Here is a 23487-nt window from a genome sequence, read left to right on the forward strand (position 1 = left end):
CAACTTTTATGGAGCAGATGACTCATTAAGATTTTACTCCACGAAGCGTTTCCTCGTCGCTCAGTAGTGTAAAGGTGGACTAACGAAAGGCCAAAAGTTCATTAAAATGAGGATTTACTTGGCTGTTCTCGGAGGTGTCACGCGCTGCATCATCACATCAGTCCCAGGGACACATTCAATAAACTGAGTCTGTAGATTTAAGATGACAAACGCTGGAAACCCCCCGACCCCCTGCCCGGGTTACCGCGTGTCGTCGGCCTCACGGCAGCACTGAGGCACGCGCCACATCAACGTGATTTATACCGATTCTCTTTTTTCTTCTTCTTCTCGCGAGCTCTTTCATTCATGTTTTTCTTACATATCAGAGACATTTTTGATTGAGATTCCGTCTGAGCAAATCGTCTGGACTTTCTCCACCAGTGCGCCACCTCCACCCCCCGCCCCCAGCTCCATGACGTCGCCGCTCGCCTATATAGCGTCAGAGAGCCGTGCCCAGACACGCCAGATGGAGACAGTCGGACGAGGTGGACGCATCATTACGCACCAGACCGACTGCTGAGAAAATAAGCGAAAGGGATATACACTTCTGTATATACACATACGAACTGTTCCTTTGCACCGCTGTGTTCAATGGATACCGGTTGTTTCACCGCGACGCAGCGTATCTCGTGCCACACCATGAATGCGGATTTATTTAAGCCTGTTCCGGAGCGTGGACCCCAACAGTCCTCTGCCCCGGTGAAAACCAGCAGGAATAAACCCGAACAAGCCAAACCGGAGCTGGCCCAGGTGGTGACAGACTCCAAGACGGGGAGATCCTACAGTAAAGGAAAGCTCTTGGGAAAGGTACGATGGTTTGAATTGTACATGTGTTTGTCTCGCTTCACCACAGGAGTCTCTCTCAGGAGAAAGCTGGATCTAGAATTTGGGTTAACGACTTCGGTTGATGCGGAAGCTGTCGATGATTTTAAAAATCATTGAGCTGTTTCCCAGGTGTGTTACTAACAGGAATAGGGAATGACCTCGTGGGCCAATCTCCCCCTGCTGTGCGCGTCATTGCTGAATGAATCAGGCGCAAGGTGTGCCCGGCTCCGGTGCGCACCCATGATTGGCAACACATTAAAACAGCTGAATAATTATTATTAAAACGAATCCTCGCTTTTTAATGCCACCTCAGACGACTGTTACTCCAAAGATGCATCTGCCTGACTCTGCCATGATCCCTCCCCTCCCCTACTATACCCCCGCTGTAATGATTTCTGACACAGTATGTGCGATGTATGAATGGAGCGACTGTATCAACATGTTGCACGTCCATCGATACGCTGCGTCGGGCAGCCGGCCAAGTGTCTTTTTTTTCTCTCTCTGCTGCCTGCCGCAGAGCTGGAAACGTCTCCGTCAATTTCATGGTTAATGAATGCAGCAGCTCGGTCTGCCTCATCCCTCATGTCCTCAAGCTTATGTAGTCTTGATTGCGTGAAGGAATAGTCGTGAATGAGCAGCAGTAAACATGATATTAGAGGTTGATGTCGGTTTTAGATGCATGTCAGAGCAACAGAACATACTGGTCAGTTGATTATGAAATGATGCTGATGAATAGATTTAACCCTTTTTATAGTGTTTAATGCTGGATTGGTTATTTCCTCTCATTGATTTGCCTCCACACCAGCCTTTCAGAATTGGCTAAATCATTGTTGAATCATTTTGATTGCTGTACAGCTATTGCTTCTCTGATCAATTGCCATTGAGGCAGAATATTTATGGCCATTGCAGGTTTTCAACCTGCTGCTTTTGTTAACTGATCCTCATCCTGTTTCTCTCACCCCCCCTAAGGGTGGCTTTGCTCGATGCTACGAGATGACCGACCTCTCCAACAACAAAATGTATGCTGTGAAGGTGATTCCACAGAGCAGGGTGTCCAAACCACACCAGAGGGACAAGGTACACAGCCGTGCTTGTTTATACCTCAGTTAGTTTTGCAGAGAAGTCAATATCTGACTGGATTGTGTTTTAGATTTGAAATATGCACACAAACTGACTGATTGTCCGAATATTTAACAGATTACGAATGAGATCGAGCTCCACAAAACCCTGTCGCACAAGCATGTGGTGAAATTCTCTCATCATTTCGAAGACAAAGACAACATCTACATATTCCTCGAGCTCTGCAGTCGGAAGGTGAGACTTCAGAAATCTCTAGAACAGCCTGCACAGCTTGCATGTGTTGTGCTTGCACGTATACAGCTTGCCTTGTTTTGCTCCACATTGGCACAACAGACTATAAACTATATTTCAATCTTTCTTTGAACCTAATTTAAAGTTTACATACCTAACAGCCTAATGATTACTGATGAAGGGTCCCAGACACCCACCTGAACTACACAGCAGCATCTTTTTTTTTTTTTTTTTATGCTACTGCGGATGTGTGTGTGCATGTGTTTGCGTGCAGCAGTGTTGTACAGTCCTACTGACGGATGCAGGGTTGACAGTTCACTCATTGTTCTCTCTCTCTCTCTGCAGTCCCTGGCACACATTTGGAAGGCGAGACACACGCTCACAGAGCCAGAAGTGCGATATTACCTCAAACAGATCATATCCGGCCTCAAGTACCTTCACAGCAGAGGGATCCTGCACAGAGATCTCAAACTAGGTATGGTAGCATCCCACTGAAACATGGTGTACGTGCGACACACAAGCATCCCAGGAATCCGCTGTGAATTTTTTGGGGCAGGCACATGTTATCTGTGGAATGCTGACCGGACAAATGTTTTTGTCTCCTTTCAGGCAACTTCTTTGTCAATGAGAATATGGAGCTGCGGCTGGGAGACTTCGGCCTCGCTGCTAAGCTGGAGACAGTGGAGCAGAGGAAAAAGTTAGTAAAGGGGAAAAAAAGTAGTTGAACATTTTTAAGTCTCTTTCTAGTAGAGGTAGCCACAAACTCACATTGAAGAGCCTGATATTTGAAAATTCAAAATAGTTTTTAGGAACCATCTTTAATTTATAGCCTTATTTGATATTTAAAGTTAAGCTACTTTGGAGTGAATACTGTTCATATACTTAACACCCAAGAACCTGAACATCAGTCTGAGCCATTTCCTAGGCTTTCATAATGCACATCAAGCTAAAACCATTACGCCAGTTACTAAGCGCATTCTTCCTCCCACTACTTTCCCTCAGTAAGTACCTAACTAAACCGGTTTCCAAGTGGCAGTTGAATGTAGCGCTTAGAGCAGAGTTTCAGTACCTGTTTGACACCTTCCTGTGGAATACCAGAAGAATGTGTGGCAGGAAAAAATGCTTCAACCACTACTTCATTGTCTGCCTGATAAAGGAAGTGATTTGAGTATTTTGAGGCATGTAATTTATCCTGTACTTGTTTTCTCAGAACAATCTGTGGGACTCCCAACTACTTGGCCCCTGAGGTGCTCAACAGACAGGGCCACGGCACAGAGTCTGATGTCTGGTCCCTCGGATGTGTCATGTGAGTTTCTTTTTTGGTCATTTTAACCAATAGTATTTCCTCTGTCCAGTCATGTGTGAAATAACATTTGTGGAATTTGGAGGTACAGGTTTTGGTTTTGTCTTGGCTTCATGTTATCTCAGTCAGTGAGACCACCAAGATTGTTTTTAGTGTAAATCCTTATTTTGTAACTTGAGTTGACCAGTGGTTGCCTTGCGTTTTATCCCATCCAGGTACACGCTGATGTGTGGCAACCCTCCCTTTGAGACTCTTGACCTGAAGGAGACCTACAAGTGTATAAAGGAAGTTAGGTACAACTTGCCATCCACGCTTTCCCCAGCGGCACAGAAACTCATCTCAGGCATCCTGCAGAAGAACCCCAGCGACAGACTCTCACTGGATCAAATCCTCAACCACGAATTCTTCACCAAAGTATGCAAATCATGCTTATTTTGTCAGTTTAAGGAAACAATGATGGGATGCTTCCATCAATTTTATGGACAGTTTGGCTGTTTGCTAAAGACCACAATGCTTTTTTGGGAGTGAGGGAAATGGTGCTTGAAAGTAGAAGCAAGTCTCTCATGTCAGTGCTTGATGTTTTATCCTTTTCATTCAGAATGAGCTGTGTGCCGTCTACGTCCCTCTTGCACCTTCCTCACCTTCTAATCTGCTTCCTCTCTGCCTTCTTTGTTACTTTCTTCTAGGGTTTCACTCCTGATAAGCTTCCCCCCAGCAGCTGTGTGATGGTGCCAGAGCTCCACCCCCCAAGCCCTGCCAAGAAATTCTTCACTAAAATGGCCAAGAGCCTCTTTGGCAAGAAGAAACCCAAAGGTAAGCAGCAGTCAAGTGACTGACACAGTAGCAGATTAGGTCATCTGTTAGTTGTCTTGTTAATCTGGTTTCACCTCATAAGAACTGATGTTTAAAGAATGTTCAAACTGGATTGTATTTAGTTTTCCTTCAAGCATTTCCTGAACTACTGTATGTAGGCATATAAACGCTCCCCTGGTTAAACATATTTGTTGTGACTACAATGCAAGAATTAATTTTTTTTTCGCAGTGGAGAAGATACCATGTGAGGAAAAAGATGACAAAGACATTTCTAAGCTGGTGTCAGGCATCGTTAAATGTTCCATCAACAGGCAGATCAGCTACAAGACAGTGGGACCCAATGAGGTACATCTCATTTTTTTTCTGTGTCCTACTTCAAGGGAAAAAAAGTTGCCTTGTTTACTTAAAAAAAAAAAAGGGGGGGGGGTAATTCCAGTTACTAATCAGTCCCACAGGTAGTGTGTTTGAAGTAAGCTTTGACACTTTTGCAGCATGTTCATTTAAACAATAAAACTATCTCATAAATGGCGCTGCAGTGGAAATTAGATGAATAAATGTTTTTTTTTAATTATGAGTGAGATTTGGAGAGTTTGTCCTCAGAATAACATTGCAAATACCAGCTTTGAAGACTCTCAGACTGGCAGAATATGGGGCAGCTGTATTATTTGAACAATGGATTATGCTTTTAATTATACAAAGAAATCATCCTTCTTCTTAAAAGGGATTTAGAAGTTTAGTTATTTAGCTTTGCTTCTCTAAGATTGCAGTGTACGGTTTTGTTTTGTCCCAGAAGTCCTTCAGCTTGTCAACAGACCAGTGACATTCAGAGGAAAAATGTTGCACAGTTTGTTGGATGTAGCTGTTAATATTTAGTGAGAAACTGAAGTATATTGAGGCCAATTTTCTCCTATCTGAGTAACTGTTACTTCATACTTGGCAGAATTTTTCTCTATTAGATCATTTTAATCCTGCTACCGACAATCTGTATTCATTTTAAAAAGATTCAGAAGACTAAATGCCACAACGACAGGAAGCTCAGTTGGCCAATCCCTAATCGGACTGGTTCAGTTGCTATTTATAGAGCCCAATAGGAACTACATTGTGTGCTTTATGGAGTGAATATTTCAGTCAGCTTGATAATGAGCCTGTGCTGAGAAACCAGGTTGTAGTCAATAGACTAAAGCTGGATTTTTTTCCCCCCCTCTCTGACTAAACAAAGTGGTTATCAAAAGTACCTTGTGTAATTTTTTTTTTATTGTACATATGCTTAGAGAAAAACACGACATGCTAACAAACCGATTACCACCAGATTATTTCAAAAGCAGCTTTGTGGTCACATGACATTAGAGACTACATATCAAATTTGCAGCATGCTTGCAAAGCACACATTAGGAAACTGTGGTACTAAAAGTAGTTTCAGCCCAGTGCAGTGGCAGTAAGATGCTCAATGAAGTGTATAAGCATTAATAGAACACGCTCACTGGGTGTCCCGTGCACTTCTTAATTCTATGGTTGCCTTTTTTGGCATGTTTTCCATCTTGTGCTCTTACTATCACTTTGGTTGTCTGTCTCATCATGAATGCGCGTTAAATCCCATCTTTTTGTTGCTGCTCAGGTGCCCTCCCCCACCGGTCAACTGGTGAGCTCTGTGCCTCTGGAACAGACTCCTGCTGAGGAGGAATCCAGGAAGTCAATCTCCCGCTCCTTCAAGGGCACCATGGCCAGCAGCACTGAACGTAGGGCCCAATACTTTTTCTCTCAGTCGATTGTATTTCATTGCATTTTTAATTGCTTTTGTCTTTTGTGATCAATGTTTCACTTAATTCTTGTTTTCTCTGCAGCATGTGAGGACGTCCTGACCCCCGCAGCTGTTGCTGAATCGGCCAGGAAAGTTCTCAACGGCTGCCTGGCTACGATGCCTGCAGGTAAGAGAGCACAAAGCAGACTGAGCTATAAAGACTGCAAGGGCACTTTTGGTCTACAGCATAATAATACTACTAATTGTAATACGAATGTTTGGCAAGTCAGAGCGATGTGTCTAACCTCAAGACAATAAATGGAAATGCTAAGTTGGCACCTTTTTAACAGCACGGCAAAAAGTGTTACTTCCTCCAACATGAACATCTCTTACTTTCTGCATGAAATTAAGAATGATGTAGAATCATTCAAGTTTGATCAACCAGATCTTTTCCTTGCCTGAGCCTCTGATTGAATATCTGCTGACTCATGTTGCCTAAAGCACCTTTTTTTTTTTTTTTTTTTTTTTAAAGCTTATACACTTTTTTTTTTTTCTTTTTTTGTAAAATGTGCTGACTTATAGACTTGAAAATATAAACATTTTTGTGTCCTCCATTTACTCGGTCTCTATGGAACAATTTCAGGGCATAATATCAATCCTGACATTTTTATCTCTTATCTCTCCAGCCACTAGAAACCCGCCCTGTTTGTCCAGTCCACAGTCCTTCCTGTGGGTGACTAAATGGGTCGACTACTCAAACAAATATGGTTTTGGCTACCAGCTCTCAAACCAAAGCATCGGTGTGCTCTTCAATGAGGGAACACATCTCAGTCTTTGTGACCAACGCAAGTAAGTACCTACAGTATTTATTCAAAGTGTCATGTAAACATTCACATTGTGGTTCGAACGTCTTGACTACTTTATGACTAGACGCTGCCAAGAAACAGAATTGGTCTAATATGTGTTCCAACTATACTTTAGCAGTTTCCACATAGATAGCGATCCCTATCCCTAATGTTGATAATCTTTTAATTACAATATTTTAGTGATTTTGATTTTAAATTTCAAAGTGTGTCCCCACTCAAACAGTAACACTTTTTCTTTCCCTCCAAACAGGACAGTCCACTACTGCTTGACCAACAACGAACACTTCACCTTCCCTGCCAACTCTCTACCTGAGCAGCTCCGCAGCCAGAGACAAATTGTAGAGCTCATGGCCAATTACATGGAGCAGAACCTCATGGAGGTATGAGCTGTTAATTGTTTAGCTAGAAGCTTTCATAGTTGTCGAAGAGCAATTAGACAGTGATTTAACGTGACATCCTGTGATCTAAACTAAATGCTTTCTGTTCTTTTTTTCAGGGTGGAGATCTGCATTGTGAGGACCAGGTCTCAGGTCCTCCTCCTCTGCTGCTCCAGTGGGTGAAGACCGACCATGCTCTTGTTATGCTGTTTAACAATGGCACTCTGCAGGTTCGAAAAACCTCTCAAATTCTTTACAGTCCTAGATGCTTTTATAAAACAAAGCAAGTGGATCAACACTGTAAACATTTAAGTTAAAAAAAAAAGTTGGTCAAATACCTTTTACCCATTTTGGTAACACTCACGTATTAGATTGTGGCCCTCCTTTTCTTACATTCATGCTCTGTTTTGAATCCAGGTTAACTTCTACACAGACCACACCAAGATTATCCTGTGCAAGTCCTCCGATGACTCCTACCTGCTCACCTACATCAGCCGGGAGCGCATCTCATACACTTACCTCCTCAGCATGCTGATCGAGATGGGCTGCACCTCCGAGCTAAGACACCGACTGCGATACGTGGTCCAGCTGCTCCAACACCACGCTGATGCCTGAGAGCACAGCTCAGTGCCTCCCAGGCTGCCTGATTGGCAGATGCCTTAGAGGCAACTTGACTGGTTAACACCTCCTTCTTAAGCAGCCTGACTGGTTGATATCATTTCTCAAGGCAGTGCCGGGAGGAGCTGATGCCTGTTCAGTTGACGGATGGAAGGCTGCTCAGAGGAGTCGAGCAAATATTCTTGTCTGGACTGGTGCTCAGACAGCTGATCATCAAATTGCTTGACCTTGATAAACATCAAGCAGTCAGGAAGCTGCCCAATGCATCGTCTGCCTCAAGGGTTTGTGCCTGTCCAGCTTATGCCTCAAAGGTATCCACCTGGAAGGTATTAGTACCTAAAAAGAGACTGCTACCTGGCCTGAAATCATGGATCCCTCACAGGCAGACGCCTAAATGAACACCCAAAACTCCCAATTACCTTCCCTCACTCAAAACCACTGCTTCTTGGCTGGATCTTTCAAAGCCACCAACTGAACCTGCAGCTTTCGGCTTCCCCTGATAGGCGACAACCCAGGCATGGTGTCTCAAAGGTATCTAAACACTAAAATTGTCTTATTTGCTTGTAACGGAACAAGGATGATCTTGCAGCTGGAATGCTTTCAGGCTCCATTTTCCAAAAGTATTTTAGCAGCAAGGTTATTTACGCCGTTGACTTGCAGTGGAGCAGTGATCTTACATCAGAGATGCTTTGGGAAGAACTGTGGTTTGACTAGAGAGAGAGAGAGAGACCCTCCTACCCTCGGTTGGTTTCTGGCCTCTTTAGACTATGGTGCACACATTCATTTTTTCCCTTCCTTTTTAAAAAAACAAACAAAATTTAGCCAGCTATAGGATCACACTACGATCTTGACCTCACATGCACAGATAACATTCCTGGCCTTATTTGATGAGAGTGATGCTAAAGTTTGGAGAAAGTCATTGCTTCCTCTCATCCAACATCACTTTTTTTCTTTTCTTTTTTTGTTAAGATAGTTATTAGAAACAAATTTCACCAATGTGGTACACAGCTTACTAGGGGGCTATGGGAGCAACACAATAATGCACTTTTTTTTTGTAAATTCTGGAAAGCAAAACCTTTTACTACCACTTGTTATATTTTATTTGTTTTTAACTAAATACCAAAAGGCATTTTCTTTTGTTGGTTTTTAAAATGATTCAGTTTTAAATTCACAATACAATTGGTGAATGTGTGCTGGTAAACAAAAGTGTTGGTTGGAAAAATGAGGGTGGGGAGGGGGGATAAAAGTGCCTTTCTGAGGGATGTCTGTATAGTGCAATAACAACCCTTTGTGAATGTCTAGCTGGATACAAACAAGATTCGAGATGAGATACAGGTAGGGTTTACTTTTATACTTTGAGCCAAGTTTAAAAGTAAGTCTGATAGCACTACACTCACTACCTGGTATAAGCTTTTAGAACAACTGGTATCATAAGTATATATCCCAGTAATATCTACTATGGAAAAAAAGAAAACATTGTACTTTGTTGTACTGTAATCCTTATCGGTTTACATTGCTTTCTTGACCCAGAGTTGTATCCTAAAAACTGTGACCTGGAATGCAAGTATTACGTACATGTGTTTTCAAAAAACCCAACATTGTGAAAGCCATCTGCCAATTCAGAAGAGTCTTTATTTTTTGGCACATAATGTCCTGTTTATTTATTTTTTATTTATACATGTTTTTTATTTATTGTTTAAATGTTACGGTCTTGACACAAGGAAATGTTCAATTCCGATCACCTTTTGTATGTAACATATTTGGGGTGGGGGGGGGAATGGGATAAAAATAAAGTTTATTGAAAATGAACTTAATTTGCACTTACTGTTGCACATTAAAACATGTTGAGTTTAGCTGGATTTGTCAGTGGAATATGCCTCCCCTGTGGCTTACACTCTCTCCAGAGGTATTAGACAGGGCTGTCCTCTCAGCCCGTCACTCTTTGTGAGTGTGTTTGAGCCTCTAGCAGTGACTAAAGCTCTACAGCCACGTTGAAAATTATAGGGGTGGGCCGTATGCAGATGACATTCTTCTGTTTTTAGAAAGCTGGCATGATCTGCTCTGGTTTTCATTTGTAAAATCATACCAATTAAAATAAATGTCGACCCGTGACTTCTCTATCTTCTACTATTCTACTCCTATGGATTTCTTGGCAAGTAGCTTGACCCTTAACTACAAGGAAATGAAGTCTTAGTAAGAAGCCTCTGGTTTAAAAAAAAAAAAAAAAAAAAAAAGTGACAGTGCCAACTCACAAGGACAGCCTTGGTATGCTTGATAAAGTCTTGTAATTTGGCATGCCATGATGACGATTGTTCAGTTGGGGCTGACTCACATACTTTGACTCCGGTTTCAGTGTGGACTCTTGGGCCTGTTTCTCCTCCTTGTGAAACTTGAGTGGTTGTAGGCACAACATCACTGAGAAAGCCAGAAACCTGTCTATGGTTTATCACGTCACTGTAGCAGACAACAATGCACACTGTTAACCCCCTCCACACTTAATACATACGTTAGGCAAGACATCAAAGTTAAACATGTTTTAAAATGACACCACACTGCACAATGTAGCCAGTGTGTGTTGCCTTCTGTGCAGATCCTGGGCTCTTGGCGGGGTCTATCCCAAAGGAACTTGCCATTTCCTTCTCTGCAAAAATGTAAAAAACTTGCAGGAACTACATTTATGTCGAGGCAGCCATTGCAAGCCAGTGTAATCATGTTTCATCTGGCACAATTAAGTCCTAAACCAGCCTTATTGCTTGACTCTAAACATGACCATGTTCTTGTTGCCCTGCAGCCCTGAGCAACATCACAGACACAAGCATCTATACACTAGCAAGAATAACTTCATTGACTAAACGGTATGCAATCTAAAGCATATGAATGAGTACAGTAGCTCACTGCAGCGTCAGGACAGCTCAGTGTGACTTCACTTAGTAAACAGCGTTACAGGGGCCCAACAGGTCAAAATCCTTTTTTGATATTCTCATTATAGTAATGCAATGGAGGACACATTCATCAAGTATTTATGCATTCATTTAGGTAAGAACCTGGAACACAAGGTCACAGCATCATCATGACTTTTATTTGATGGATTAAAAATGTAACACAGTAGATTTCAGAGTAGACATTTAACAAAAGGAACAAGTTATTAAAAAAATACGAATTCAATTCTAATATGTAATCAAAACTGGGTAAAACAGTTCAACTTCTAGCTTTAATGTTGCATATTTGCTGTTTTTATGGAAGATCTGGATAAAAAACAATTGTTTTTGTTATCTGTCTAGTGCCTACTGTCTACAGTGTCATCTGAGAGACTCCATCTTATAAGATAAGAAGAAAATAGCTGTAGGCTATGATGTCAATAAGAGACTCACATCGTTGTCATATTATCTGTGCAAGAAAGGGGCACATTTTTTATGTTACGTTATATTGCTATGTTCTCGGTAATAGTTTCCATAGTTATGAATACCTTGAAAAGACAAAGACAAGTGCAGACAGAGGAAAACATTCAACCACAGCTTGTTGTCTGATATTGACTGTGATGGAAAAAAACTCAATGTGCTAAAAGGAAAGGTACATTACAAGCCATTTGGGCTTTCTGTCATTGGTTTTATTGACAGGCAGAGTTTTGGGGGAGTGAGAAGGCTGAAATATGACAAAACATATTGCGCATAACACATGGGTACCAATATATGGATATGGGCATGTGATTTCACATATGTGCACATACACACATTTTGCATTTGGACCCAAAATGAACAAAATTGACTCACACACACATTCAGTACACCTGATCAGTAACCAGCAGACAACACTGATTCTCAAGCAAATGCACGTACAAAAATCACACAAACAAACACACATGCATACAGCCTGGCTCCCTGCCACACTCTCAGCTGTTATGATGCAGCAGTGCTCTTTTCAGCCATGAACACAGAGAGGCAATGAGGGCCAACGCAGCCTTGTTAGTGGGTTGTTTTGTGTTGTGTGACTGTGTTTGTGTGTATACAAAAGAAAACGGCGTACAGATAGACAGCACTCACTTGGCAGCTACTCTATTAAAACCCCACAGAGAGAGAGAGAGTGAGATGTCATCAAACTTCCCTCCTGACTCCATGCTGGAAACTGGGGCAGCACCGAGAGATCACAAGGCTGCTTTGCTGTGACTCTGAGGCCAAAATGTGCTGATTCCACATCTTTAATTGCAGCGTGAGACGTTCACTTCACTCCACTCAGCCTCAGTTACCTCAGAGGTGTAAATGAGAATCTCTACCGTCAAATTCTGTCTGAATTCTATACCATAAGACTGCAGGTGGTATCTAGTATGAAAAAACTGCACTACTGAAAATGAAATGAACAGTTTAATCACTTTCTATGATGAAATTTGGGGGCAGTATTTGTTTCTGGAAAGTTTCAGTGTTGACAACAAAAATGAACTGTTATCTCTTCCTAAGTTACTGATGCTATCTGCTCATGCTGGCAGGTACAAATAGAGGATGGACGCTTGTATTCTGAAAGTATTCACAGGCCTGCCTCATTCCCTCCTAGTTTCTTCTTCAATATGTGGTCCATAGATGCCCACAATCTAGCAAAAACAAGCCAACAGTATAGCCATATTATCTGCCACTTTATTTTAAGATAAAACTGAAAGTGAATGTACCAAAAATAGTTGTACTAATCCCTCATTACAGCGGAAAACCAGTAGAGTAGGTCAGAGTTCAACCAGGACGTTGGTCTGAAACTGTGATGGATGTTTACAGCAGACAGTTTGGGTCATAATTTTATTGTTCTCCTTTGTTCTATCTTTCAAATAAGTTTGGCTAACCTGTTGGTTTGTTTAAAACCTGCATCAGTGTCTGACCGCTTATGATCAGGGCAGTGCAACCTACTGTATATTCGGTTTATAAAAGCTCTTGTGTATGTTGAACAGCATCTGGTCGGCCTTTTCCAGGAAAAATCCACAGATTCATAGGAAGTAATGAATTTTATGCTTCCAACAACAACAGCAGTGTGTTTGGAATAAACACAAGATCTCATGAGAGAGCACGGAGAGGAGACAACAGAAAAAAACAGTGCCATAAAAACTTAAACAGGAATTACACCTTATCGTAGAATGGGGTTTCTGCATGTGATTTCTGGGAAATGCAGGGCAAAATACCATCAAAATATCAGGAGCATCCTACAGTGTACCACTTTTATAATGATTTGTATTTCAATTGTGCTGCTAAAGCACAGTGTATGAAGGCAAAACAAAAAGATGGAGAACAATTGTTGAAATCAGACATTTTTAATTGGAATGTGGAATTGTGTGTCCTTGATAAGAGTGTGGGATACAGCCTGGAAATATACGGCATCACCTCCACAGCAGAAAACACAGCATCAGTAAGCTGTTCAGCAGTTTCAGCATGAAATCATTTCCTTCCACCTACTGTACCTAAATGGCAATATGCCAACTCAGCAATATGATTGCTTTCGCAGCCCCTTTAGCAAAGTCATCTTCTTTCTTTCGCTGTTATTCTGTTCAAATCATCATGCCTGCAAACAGTTCACAAAAGGATGATTAACAGAGTTGGACAGGCCATCAATTATTACTGACAAGAGATTAAAATTCAGTTTTCCAAATCTGTTCATCTAAATGAGGTCACTTTGTCATTGGGAAGGGATTGTGTGGTGTACAGGCAAGAGAGTGACGTGTCACACCATGTCTGGATGAGCCTGGTGGCACTCAGTGTCACAGACTGCTGACATGTTGTTTTGTTTCACAGTATTAATCTAAGAAATGTTACTTGTAATTCATTAGATAGTTAATGCGACAGTAAACTTTAAAAGTGACGCTGCTTTTCAACATCATTAGATGACAAAGATTGTTAGGCATGTGGATAATTGCTGTAATGGAAAGTTCCCAAAGTTTAGTGATGTTGAAATAGGTGTTCCAACAGTGAGAGGGAAGGAGAGACATTACAGGGAGTCCTTTCAATACTTGGCGAGTGTGTGTGTGTGTGTGTATGTGTGTGTGTATGTGAGAGAGAGAGAGAGAGAGAGAGAGAGAAGTATTCACACCGCAGTGTCACATCAACCTCCTGCTTAAAGCGTGGTGTTAACTGGAAGATATGTTGTTGTCACACTTGCATTCATAAGAAGAAGATGTTATATGGTATCATGTTTTCATAGTAAGGTCACCCACCCACCCCCATATCTGAAATGATTTCCTGTAACGTGAAGGCCAGAAGAAAAAGAAAAACCTTTGGGACACAACCTCCAAAATCTTGAGCTCCACTGGGACTAGAAAAGCCATCTTTTATGGTTTGTGCAAAGCAAAATCCCTCTAATAGTCTCTGCTATTATCTTAAGTTAATTTCAAAGAAATCATCAATACCTAAGAAGTATTTCTATCATTCTGTTCTGTGGGGTGGTTATTTTTGCCTTATCAGTCTCACAAACCCTCTCCCGTCTGCCTGTCTGAAATGATAGCTGAAAACAACATCAGGAACCAATCAGCATAAAGATCTGAGCCTGTGTTTGGAACTTCATATTTTACTCTAACGCTTCTCTTAAACTGTTCCTGATTAGTCATCAAACATCCAGGCTTTCTTTTTTCCTTCCTTAAACAGCAGGGTTAGGTGTATTTTCCTCAGCAGGCAGTATCTTAACCAAACTTGACAGACCTGCCGATGCCTCTTTCTCTTTTTGTTGTGCTTTTATCTCTTACTATACAAAAATCCACTAGAAAGCCCAACTGTTTCTCCCAGTCCCCCCACTATCCTTCCACTATCCATCTCCACTTACACTCAAGTGTTGGTCTGCTTCAGACTGCTTTATTCTCGACTCACTTGGGGACAAATTAGTGCCAAAAACTAAATGATAGCTTTGTGAGCTAGCTGCTGAGTTTGTGTTGCTCACATTTCGACACTGTTTATCTTTTTAAAAAGTTAAAGGAAACATTTGAGTAATTATGTTTCTGTGAAGACGGTTTACTTCCCCTCTCATTTACGGGAAAGAAATCACTATTTCTGCTGTGATCCATTAAATCTTTGAAGAAGGGAATGTGAGGCAAGGCCAAGTGGGTGGCATGGAAAAGGAGTCCAAGGAGGGGACATCCTTCCCTTCCTCGGTTACTGTTTCATCGACCCATGGCCGCATCTTTTTCTGGCTGCGATGTGTGTGTGCGAGTGTGTGTTTGTGTTGGCTGCGGCTTCTCCTTCATGCGGGATCCAGCTGCTGATGTCACATTCTTGCCTTTGAAGGCTACGACGAGTGCATCACACACACTTGTGTACGTCACACACCAGTCCTACAGGAAATGTGTGTTTCCTTTTACGATTCTCCCTCTGCTTCCCATTAAAAGCACAAAGGAGAATGTCATCCACTCTCGTGCTGCCAGACTGAAATTTTCTCTCCACATTTCAGTGAATCAGCGAGCACCACAGTGATTCAGAGAAGATGGTGGCGTTGTTTCCGAGTCTTTTGAATCCAATTCTGGGCCATTTATTAAATAGTTTTTAAGAATGCTAATCTACCCAACCTTGCTTACTTGCTACATGTCTCACTGCAAACTGCATGAATGATCCCCTCATATGTTTCTACTAGCTACCAGCCAACAGTATTGTTTAGCGTCATCTCTTCCCCCTAAAATACTCAATGAGGAGAGCTGTATTAAGCACACAGGCTTCAACTTCAACGAAGCCCCCTTAGTTACTGTTGCTACGCCCAAGCTTTCCATTGTAGCATAGCACATGTGCCGTTGATGTGATAGTGGCAGACATACCTCTCAAAATTGGTGGAGTATAAACTTCCCCCAATCCAAATAAAGAGACAGAGCTGCTATTGTTACTCTAAAACTCTGATATACTAGCGTCTTGTCTTCTTCTTCTGAAATGTGTGTGGAAATAACATTACAACAGAATGAACCACATGATCCATATGATCGAGGATATTTAAACCTGCAACTTTCAACATGTCGACAACTTGACAGGTTTGCTGTTGTTAAGCTATGATTGGACAAATGTTTTTTGGGGGCGGGGTTTAGCAAATGGTCAGTTGTGGTTGTATTCAGGAAGTTTTGTTGAAAAGAGCATATAGGGAAATTAAATATCCATTTCATGGTCATTTTGGTGTCCTATAGACTTCCTTTTCCTATTCCAAGATATTCTTTAACAGATGGAGGCCTTTGAAATCTATTAAAACACATATCCTGTATCTCATTTCTCCTGTTTAATGTATTTTTCCTGTTTTTCTGCAGCGTCTTTCTTCGTTCTCTTTGGTGTTTCAGCTGGGCTCATTATTCATCCTCACTAATGATCAGTCACAATATCTCCTGCTGTGACAACAGAACATGAAACAGCACTAAAACCAGCCAATGCATCAGGAAGTCAAACATCTGGAGGGAGACAGATGAGGAGAGAGAGAGAGGAAGAACTCAGCCAGACATCTAACTGCTGTGGGACAATTTTACCTAATTAGTAACTTCTGTTTTCTCAAGAGCTTTCTCTCTCCCCAGCCCCCTTCAGTGTGTGTGTGTGTGTGTGTGTCTGTATGTGTGTGTGAGGCTATTGTAATGCTCTTTCCTCATATGGACTCCAGCCGGGGCCACAAGCCAAGGCCTGTGTGAGTGTGTGTGGGTTTTGGAGGGTTTAACACTGGTTTCCTCTCAGGAACAAGCGTTTCTGAGTCATTTGCATCATTTTCATCAGACCCTTTCCCTTCCCACGACTCTGTGCTCAGACCTTGTACATCCTAATGCATTGTTCAGATCTGCACATTGATTTCCCAGATAGATTTATTATGTTTATGGCTTTCCCATCCACCTCCTTAACACAGAAAATGATGTCTCCCTCAGGAGGCATCATCTATTCACACAAAAATAATCCCAGTTCTTTCACAGCATCTCAGGTGTCACCCACAACCTGTTTCCTGGTTTCCTGGTTTCCTTCTGTTTCCCCCATTTGCAGATCTCATTATTGTTCTTCTCAGAAATGTTGGTTTAATGGTTTTCACCAAAATAATTTGTATCCTTTACCCTGGAAACTATGTTTTCTTAAAGGTACCCTGTGGAGGTGTGGACCACCAGTAGCTCTATGGAACAAAGTTTCAATGAGTGGTACCCCAATGTGCACATTCATGCAGGTGAAGCATTGCACATTCATTCATGCTATTCCACTGATAGACAGTTGGTGGTGTACAGGGAAAAAAAAGATTCAAACTATGCAGTTTTTAAGATTATTTTATTTGGCATTTTTGATTTTATTGATTGAGATAAGGGCATACTCAAGTCCCAAACAGGGGACTTTCATGTGGTATGTTTCTTAACCACATGGCTACCAGGACACAACAAAAATGCAGGTTTTAAAATAATAAATATCAACTTTGTATATATTTTACATACCTGTCGTACAATCAACATTATATGGATAAGGATATACACAATGTGTTTTTATATGAAAGGTCATTAGTAGCTGCATCTTATTAAAACAGTTTAACAATGTGCTCCAGATCTTATCCCTTCTGGTACCTTAACCATACTATTTTCAGATAATGTGCTGGCTTGATAATCCTTCCTCCTTCCTGCTGCCTCCAACATGTCAGTCAATCATAACTCTGTGACCAAACTGATTCACACATTTTCATAAATGTTAAAGGCTTTTTTAGTGCAAATGTGAGCTCACAGTCAGAACAACATGCACACGACTTCTGTAAAGCATTTTGAATGAAATAGTCTAGTGGTAACAGATTGTAAACAGTGAGCCTACATCAGTGTAGCTCTGCAGGTTTTTGATATCTGATACAAGTGAACTGCTAATGACAATATAAACTGTCCAGATGGCTTTCAGCCCTTTGAGCACAGAGCCAAGTCAAAACTGTGACTGTCCTTCACTGTCTGTGTGTGTGTGTGTGTGTGTGTGTGTGTGTGTGTGTGCGTGCGTGGGCATGCACTTACTAGAGATACACACTTAGATACACAATAAACTCATGCGTACACGTGGAAACAGAAAGAAAAACTATTTATAGAGTTGAGAAGTCATGTGGGGCTACCGTTGTACTTCGTGGAAAGCTATGATTATCTTACATCTTGTGGTACACACTCACACACACACACACACACACACACGCAAGCACACACAGAGACATACATATATACATACACACACTTTCCTGTTTGTCAGGTGCAGATGAAGCTGGATACAGTGCCCACGCAACAACAAACTTGTGAGACAGAGCAAAATAAAAACACCTCCACGGTCTGATTTTTCCATCAGTTATGAACATCGAAGATACAATCTTTTCAGTTGACTTCTGTTGGTATATCATTATCACGCAGGTGTGACTCTAGCACCAGTTTTACCACTGATACTCTCTGATCTTGTTGTATAGACTGTGAATTCACATTGAGCAGGATAATTTGGCTACATATTGACTCCACAAATATGTAAAAGGTATTGCAAATAGATTCATTCTCATCCAAAATCTCTACCCTGCCTTCAGTGAGTCACTGGTGCGTCTGACTCTCTGGTGACACATTGGCTTTGCACCTCATGAAAAGTGTAAGATGTAAATACTGTATGTCGGTTTTCTATGCAAATGTCTGCTGGGAATAAAGCTGTTAAAGTTTTTTTTTTAAAACATTAACTGCAACTTGATGACTCTTCTCTTTCATTTGACTTTTTTTGTATCAGCAAACTCAAGGATGTGAATACGCCTGAACATATAATTACTATATATATTATACTTACTGTTACTTACTGTTATTATTTCTTCAGTCGTTTGTTTCTCTTCAGCTTGTCTCGTCAGCTTCCCATGAGAAAGCACTTATTCATCTTTTTTTGGAAACGGGCATGTCCACAACCCTGAATGATGTGGACACACCTTATGTGAGAGACTGTTAATCCACTAATGTCTTTGCTAGGAAGAGACTCTGCTGACAAGACAGAAATGCACAGAGCCTGGAAACAGATGGCCAGAAGGCAGCGATGCAGAGGATGCACTGAGGCTCCAGATTAAGTTTTCCAAAAGGGATTTCACAGGGCTTGGCCTGTAAACTGATGATTAATTATATTTAAATCGATCATCGGGTATGAGCTCAAGTGTATTAAAAAGACAGTGTGTAGATATATGCTTCATCCCAATAACAGCAGCTTTGTTGTTTTCAGTACATGTGCTTGGAAATCAGTCGTCATCACCACCATCATCGCTAAATTGATGTACTGAGAGTGTTTAGCATGTAAGAAGCACAGGGAAGCCTTCAGACCACACTGTGGTCAACAACACTCATGTGATAGAAAGCATGATGGGACAGACAACTCATCCCCGGGCTGAATGAGCTCACTGAGAATGGACAGATCAGCAGCCCCTCCACTCATAGGACAGCTGATCAAGGTCACTCACCAGCCAGGTCAACCGCTCACAAAACATGAATGAGCAAAGTGGGTCAAAGGACAAGCGAGGCAGCAAATTTTGTCTGCATTAACCTGATTTCCTACAGATATAATTTTCATCCTGGTCTGACAGTAGGAACATTATAGCCATAATCATCATGTTTTTTTGCCTTGTGGTTCAAAGTTAGCGTTTTAGCACATTTGACCTCAGAAAAGGACCATGCGGTGCCATTTTATTATTGTTATTAGTTTGGCTTTGTTTCAACACAGCAATCCCAACTAGCTTTAAGCTCTTTTTCTTCATCAGCTGATAGACTTTCATTAGTTATCATAGAGATGAATCTGTTGACATGTAACTTCAGTAGCTGTTACATCCATAGAACATTTAGGACTGGTTGGTTTGTGCAGTATGAAAGTTTTTTCTTGATCTTGGAAATAGTTTCATACTTAGTTTCATTTAGCTTAGCTCAGTACAGAAACCCCCATGTGATTCCTGTGAGAAAAAAACTTTACATGTGATGATCATATGATACAATCACATGTTCGTCATGTTTTGTCGCAAAAGTGTGAAACTCATAAAATGGGAACATGGGACATGGAAATTTTGTGCCTGGAATTACCTAAAAAATCTCAAATGTAATCTCTGTGTATAATTAGTCCTTTGTTCCAGCAGTTCACAAGATCACAAAGTCAGATTCAGGACCGGCCTCTTTCAGCTAAATGTTTCCCCTTTTCACTGTGAAGTGTTTTCGTAAGCCTCAAGACAAGCCTTTTTTTCTTTTCACCATACAATCTCCGATGGCTACGTTCTCTGTTTGACAATCAAGACACTGAAAAGCCTCCTACTACAAGTATGTTTGTGCTCCAGTCCGTCTGTTGTAGAATAAGAGCTTGTTGTAGGACAAGGCACCCTGGGCCCTCTCACACGTCTCAATGGGGCACTTTGTGCTGTGTCCATTTCTATGTGGGGGTTGTTTGAAACACCCCCGTGAGGCTTTATTAGCTCCTAAATCAAAGTCAAGACTTGGTAGAAAAATGCAACTGGCAAGAGAAGAAAAGTTCTCAATCTTATTAAATAATACTGCTAATTAAAATGATCTGGGTGCAGCGATTAAGAGGAAAGATCACAGATAAGATGTAAGATGATTTGCAGAGACATGCACATGATACTTTCATTCTCTGTCCCTGTTTCTCTTCCCCTCTCTCTTCTCTTTCATCGTTTCCCTTTCTGCTCTCCACAAACCCAAACAAACATTAGTGCTGAAGAGAGATTCCAGACCAGGCCGACTGATAAGAGGGGAATTCCCACGCCGTGGATCATTTGACACACACACACACACACACACACACACACACACACACGCAAAGAGCCACAGAAAGAGCCAAGTTTCACCATGACACAAAATTCAGTTCAGATGAAAAGCTAATTTTAAGACTCTAAGTTCAGTAAAGATTTATTTCTGCATTAGCTTTAATTTTTGGAAACATGAAGGGAAAATGTTTGATTTACAACATGGGAAGTACCTGTGATGTGATTCCCCTGCATACACAGGTAGTTAGAGAAAAGAAAGAAGACTTGTTCATAAGAAAGAACTTCTGCCGATAAAATCCCCATTTTTCTGTGAATTTAAATAGAAACATAAATGGGGCAGCGACTCGCTTTTCAAGTTGAAGTTAAACCAACATGATTTACATTTATTAATAAAGCTCAGCAAAGGATGTCGTGACATACAGTCGTTTTAAGCACATCTTACAACCCAAAGCCAAGAAACAACACAATACAGGGGCGGACAGGACAGCACACTACTTTGCTGTCTTCAAATAAACCCCCAAGGCAGGCTGACAACAATACACATAAAGAGATCAGAAGAATTTAATCTAATCCAGGAGGAATGAGGGGAAAACCCACAACCTGACTGACTGACTGACTGACTGGAAGCAAACTCAGCGAGCTGTGATAATGGGATTATTGTGCTATATTTCAAGCTGTCCTGTGCCGACAGCTAGAATAGTTGTATGACTTTGTTTACTACAGGAGAGGTCTTGGACCCTGTCGGCCCCTAGAGCTGAAACCATGAAGAATGAGTTTTCTGTCCACCGCCCATTTTGGATCCGGTCCCGAATTTATTTGAGAAACGGGATATGGTAGATGGTAGTAGTTAACCACTAGGAACCATATGTTACATAAGTTAATTTGTTTGTCTTATGGGCAGGGTGCAAGCAATTTATCATTGCAGTGGGATAATTAACATATCATTAATTCAGTTTACTCAAGATATGTTCAAGTGTTGTACCTGTCTTGAATAAGTATTTGTCTTCAGGATATATATATGTATATATCTATATATATATATCGGAGTGTGAGGACTTTTGGGGCTAAGCTAGCTATTGATGGTTAGTAAATATCTCCAAACCTTGTTAAACCTCTCCTTTTCTATTTCCACACATGTTAAATACAGATGTGATTTGTGCAATGGCTTCGCAGTTGTTGAAAGGCACATTTGACGGACATGTGCTTGGCAACTGGAATTTTATGTGAAGTAATGTATAGAGTCTGCTGTTGAGAAGAGTCATAAGGTCAGCAAAGTGACTTATTGACTTATTAGTAACATTGCAATATCTATCAAATGTTTTGTAACATTAGCTAACATTAGCCACTATAAGCTATACCAGGTTATACCAAGCCAAGTAGGACTGTAGCCGTGCATTTTATTGCTTCTGAATTATAGTCTCACTAACTCACCTTGTGAGGCAGGTAGCATTGTTGTTAGCGAGACAATTGTGAGTCGGGTTGAAGCAAGACCCGATTGTAAAGTGTTCTGGAACAAGAAAACCAAGACAATGCTCTGCACATTAATGAGGGGACAACTAAACATTATCATCTTTCCAAGGATCAATATTTCATGACCATCACATGAGCTAGTAGCATTGTAGCATGGGTCTGGCTCAGATACACAAAACAAAAACCTCACCTGTAGGTTTTTTAAACATTAATTAAATGAAATGCAATTTGTCCAACAGCTGAAGGCCTTTCCTTTTGTGTGTTTTAGTTTCTGTAAACTATTGGACTTTGTTTCTAACAGCACTATTGAAACAGGGAAATTCTGTGAGGAGGAACTAGATAAGTCACTCTGTCATTTAATAATATGGTACACAGTTGTCACATAAAAAAGTGAGTGTGGAGGAGGGACAACAATAGTTCTTTTAGTCAGCAAAACACCCAGCTCTGGATCTCCCCACCGCAGCCTCCACTGCTTTTCAAACAACCTTTGATGTGTTTCAATAAACTGCGGGGCTGTCCCACGGGTGCCACCTTCATCAGAACAACCCACTGTGTGTATTCATAATCAGTCTTTCAATAAAGGGGATCCTAGAAAACCATGCCTCACATCTGAACTGTATGTGTGTGCGTGTTCGTGGAGGTGTGTGTGTGTTGGCGTATTGGTGAAACCAGAGTGAGAAGTCAAGTACTTTATCTTGAAAGACCCAAACATTTCTCTGCTTGATGTCAAGGGGTTTACCTCTTTTCCTGTAATCCTTTCAGGGTTTACCAGCGTGCATTTCCCTGTTTAAACAAAACTGATAAATACTGCAAGATCATGCTAGGAAATAACTTTTGAAGGACTCTTCACAAGAATTGAAAAACCATTATAATGGCCGACAGATAAGTCTGGTATTTATTGCTATAAATGTCAGCTGATGTTGTTTGCTCATGAAACTTTATTGGTCCGTTTTCATCCACTCCGACATATTCTCACATGGGTCCATGTAACATCTTATGACAAGCTCAAATGTTCACGTGCTGTAGAAAACTATGATCAAATAAAACTATGTTCGATCATGTTATTTCTATTTCTTGAGCTTTCAGTTTATGTGTGCCACAACACACATTTTATACAGTGACCTTTCTGAGATTACAGAGAATCAAGGGGATGACAAGAGGGAAGTGAAAGGGCAGTCAGTGGGTAAAAAAGAGTGTGACACAATAAAACCATGACATTTTTTAAGGGAAGTCTGAATGTCATCAGATCCAAATTAACCCCCAACCACAAAATCTGCAAACGATGAAATCACAATAGTCTATATAATCTATCTATATAATAAACACCACCACAAACATTCTAACACAATAATTGACTCATGCTTTATTGTGTTTATGCACTTCCTTTTACTTTTGTGAATCAGAGGAACCTCATTTGAACTCTCTAAGATTAACAGACGGAGGGGAAGA

At 41.1% G+C, this 23487-nt stretch overlaps 1 protein-coding gene across 1 annotated transcript; it reads left to right on the plus strand.

The window, feature by feature from the left end:
• Nucleotides 1-535: 535 nt before the first annotated feature.
• On the plus strand, nucleotides 536-10002 carry plk3 (polo-like kinase 3 (Drosophila)). The gene is made up of 15 exons (XM_070919005.1): nucleotides 536-846; nucleotides 1834-1941; nucleotides 2062-2178; nucleotides 2521-2650; nucleotides 2785-2872; nucleotides 3386-3481; nucleotides 3694-3892; nucleotides 4165-4291; nucleotides 4521-4636; nucleotides 5907-6027; nucleotides 6133-6216; nucleotides 6716-6878; nucleotides 7146-7275; nucleotides 7392-7502; nucleotides 7690-10002. The coding sequence occupies exons 1-15, from the start codon at nucleotides 631-633 to the stop codon at nucleotides 7885-7887; spliced, it is 2004 nt and encodes a 667-aa protein (XP_070775106.1). The 5' UTR covers nucleotides 536-630; the 3' UTR covers nucleotides 7888-10002.
• Nucleotides 10003-23487: the final 13485 nt, after the last annotated feature.

Source organism: Enoplosus armatus, chromosome 14 (assembly GCF_043641665.1).
Source record: "Enoplosus armatus isolate fEnoArm2 chromosome 14, fEnoArm2.hap1, whole genome shotgun sequence".
Classification (NCBI taxonomy): domain Eukaryota; kingdom Metazoa; phylum Chordata; class Actinopteri; order Centrarchiformes; family Enoplosidae; genus Enoplosus; species Enoplosus armatus.

Excerpts from the sequence above, each read along its gene's own strand:
- plk3 (XM_070919005.1), top strand. The coding sequence starts at position 631 with ATGGATACCGGTTGTTTCACCGCGACGCAGCGTATCTCGTGCCACACC. Across the intron at positions 2,873-3,385 it reads ACAGTGGAGCAGAGGAAAAA|AACAATCTGTGGGACTCCCA; the intron begins GTTAGTAAAGGG and ends TTGTTTTCTCAG. Across the intron at positions 6,217-6,715 it reads CCTGGCTACGATGCCTGCAG|CCACTAGAAACCCGCCCTGT; the intron begins GTAAGAGAGCAC and ends TTATCTCTCCAG.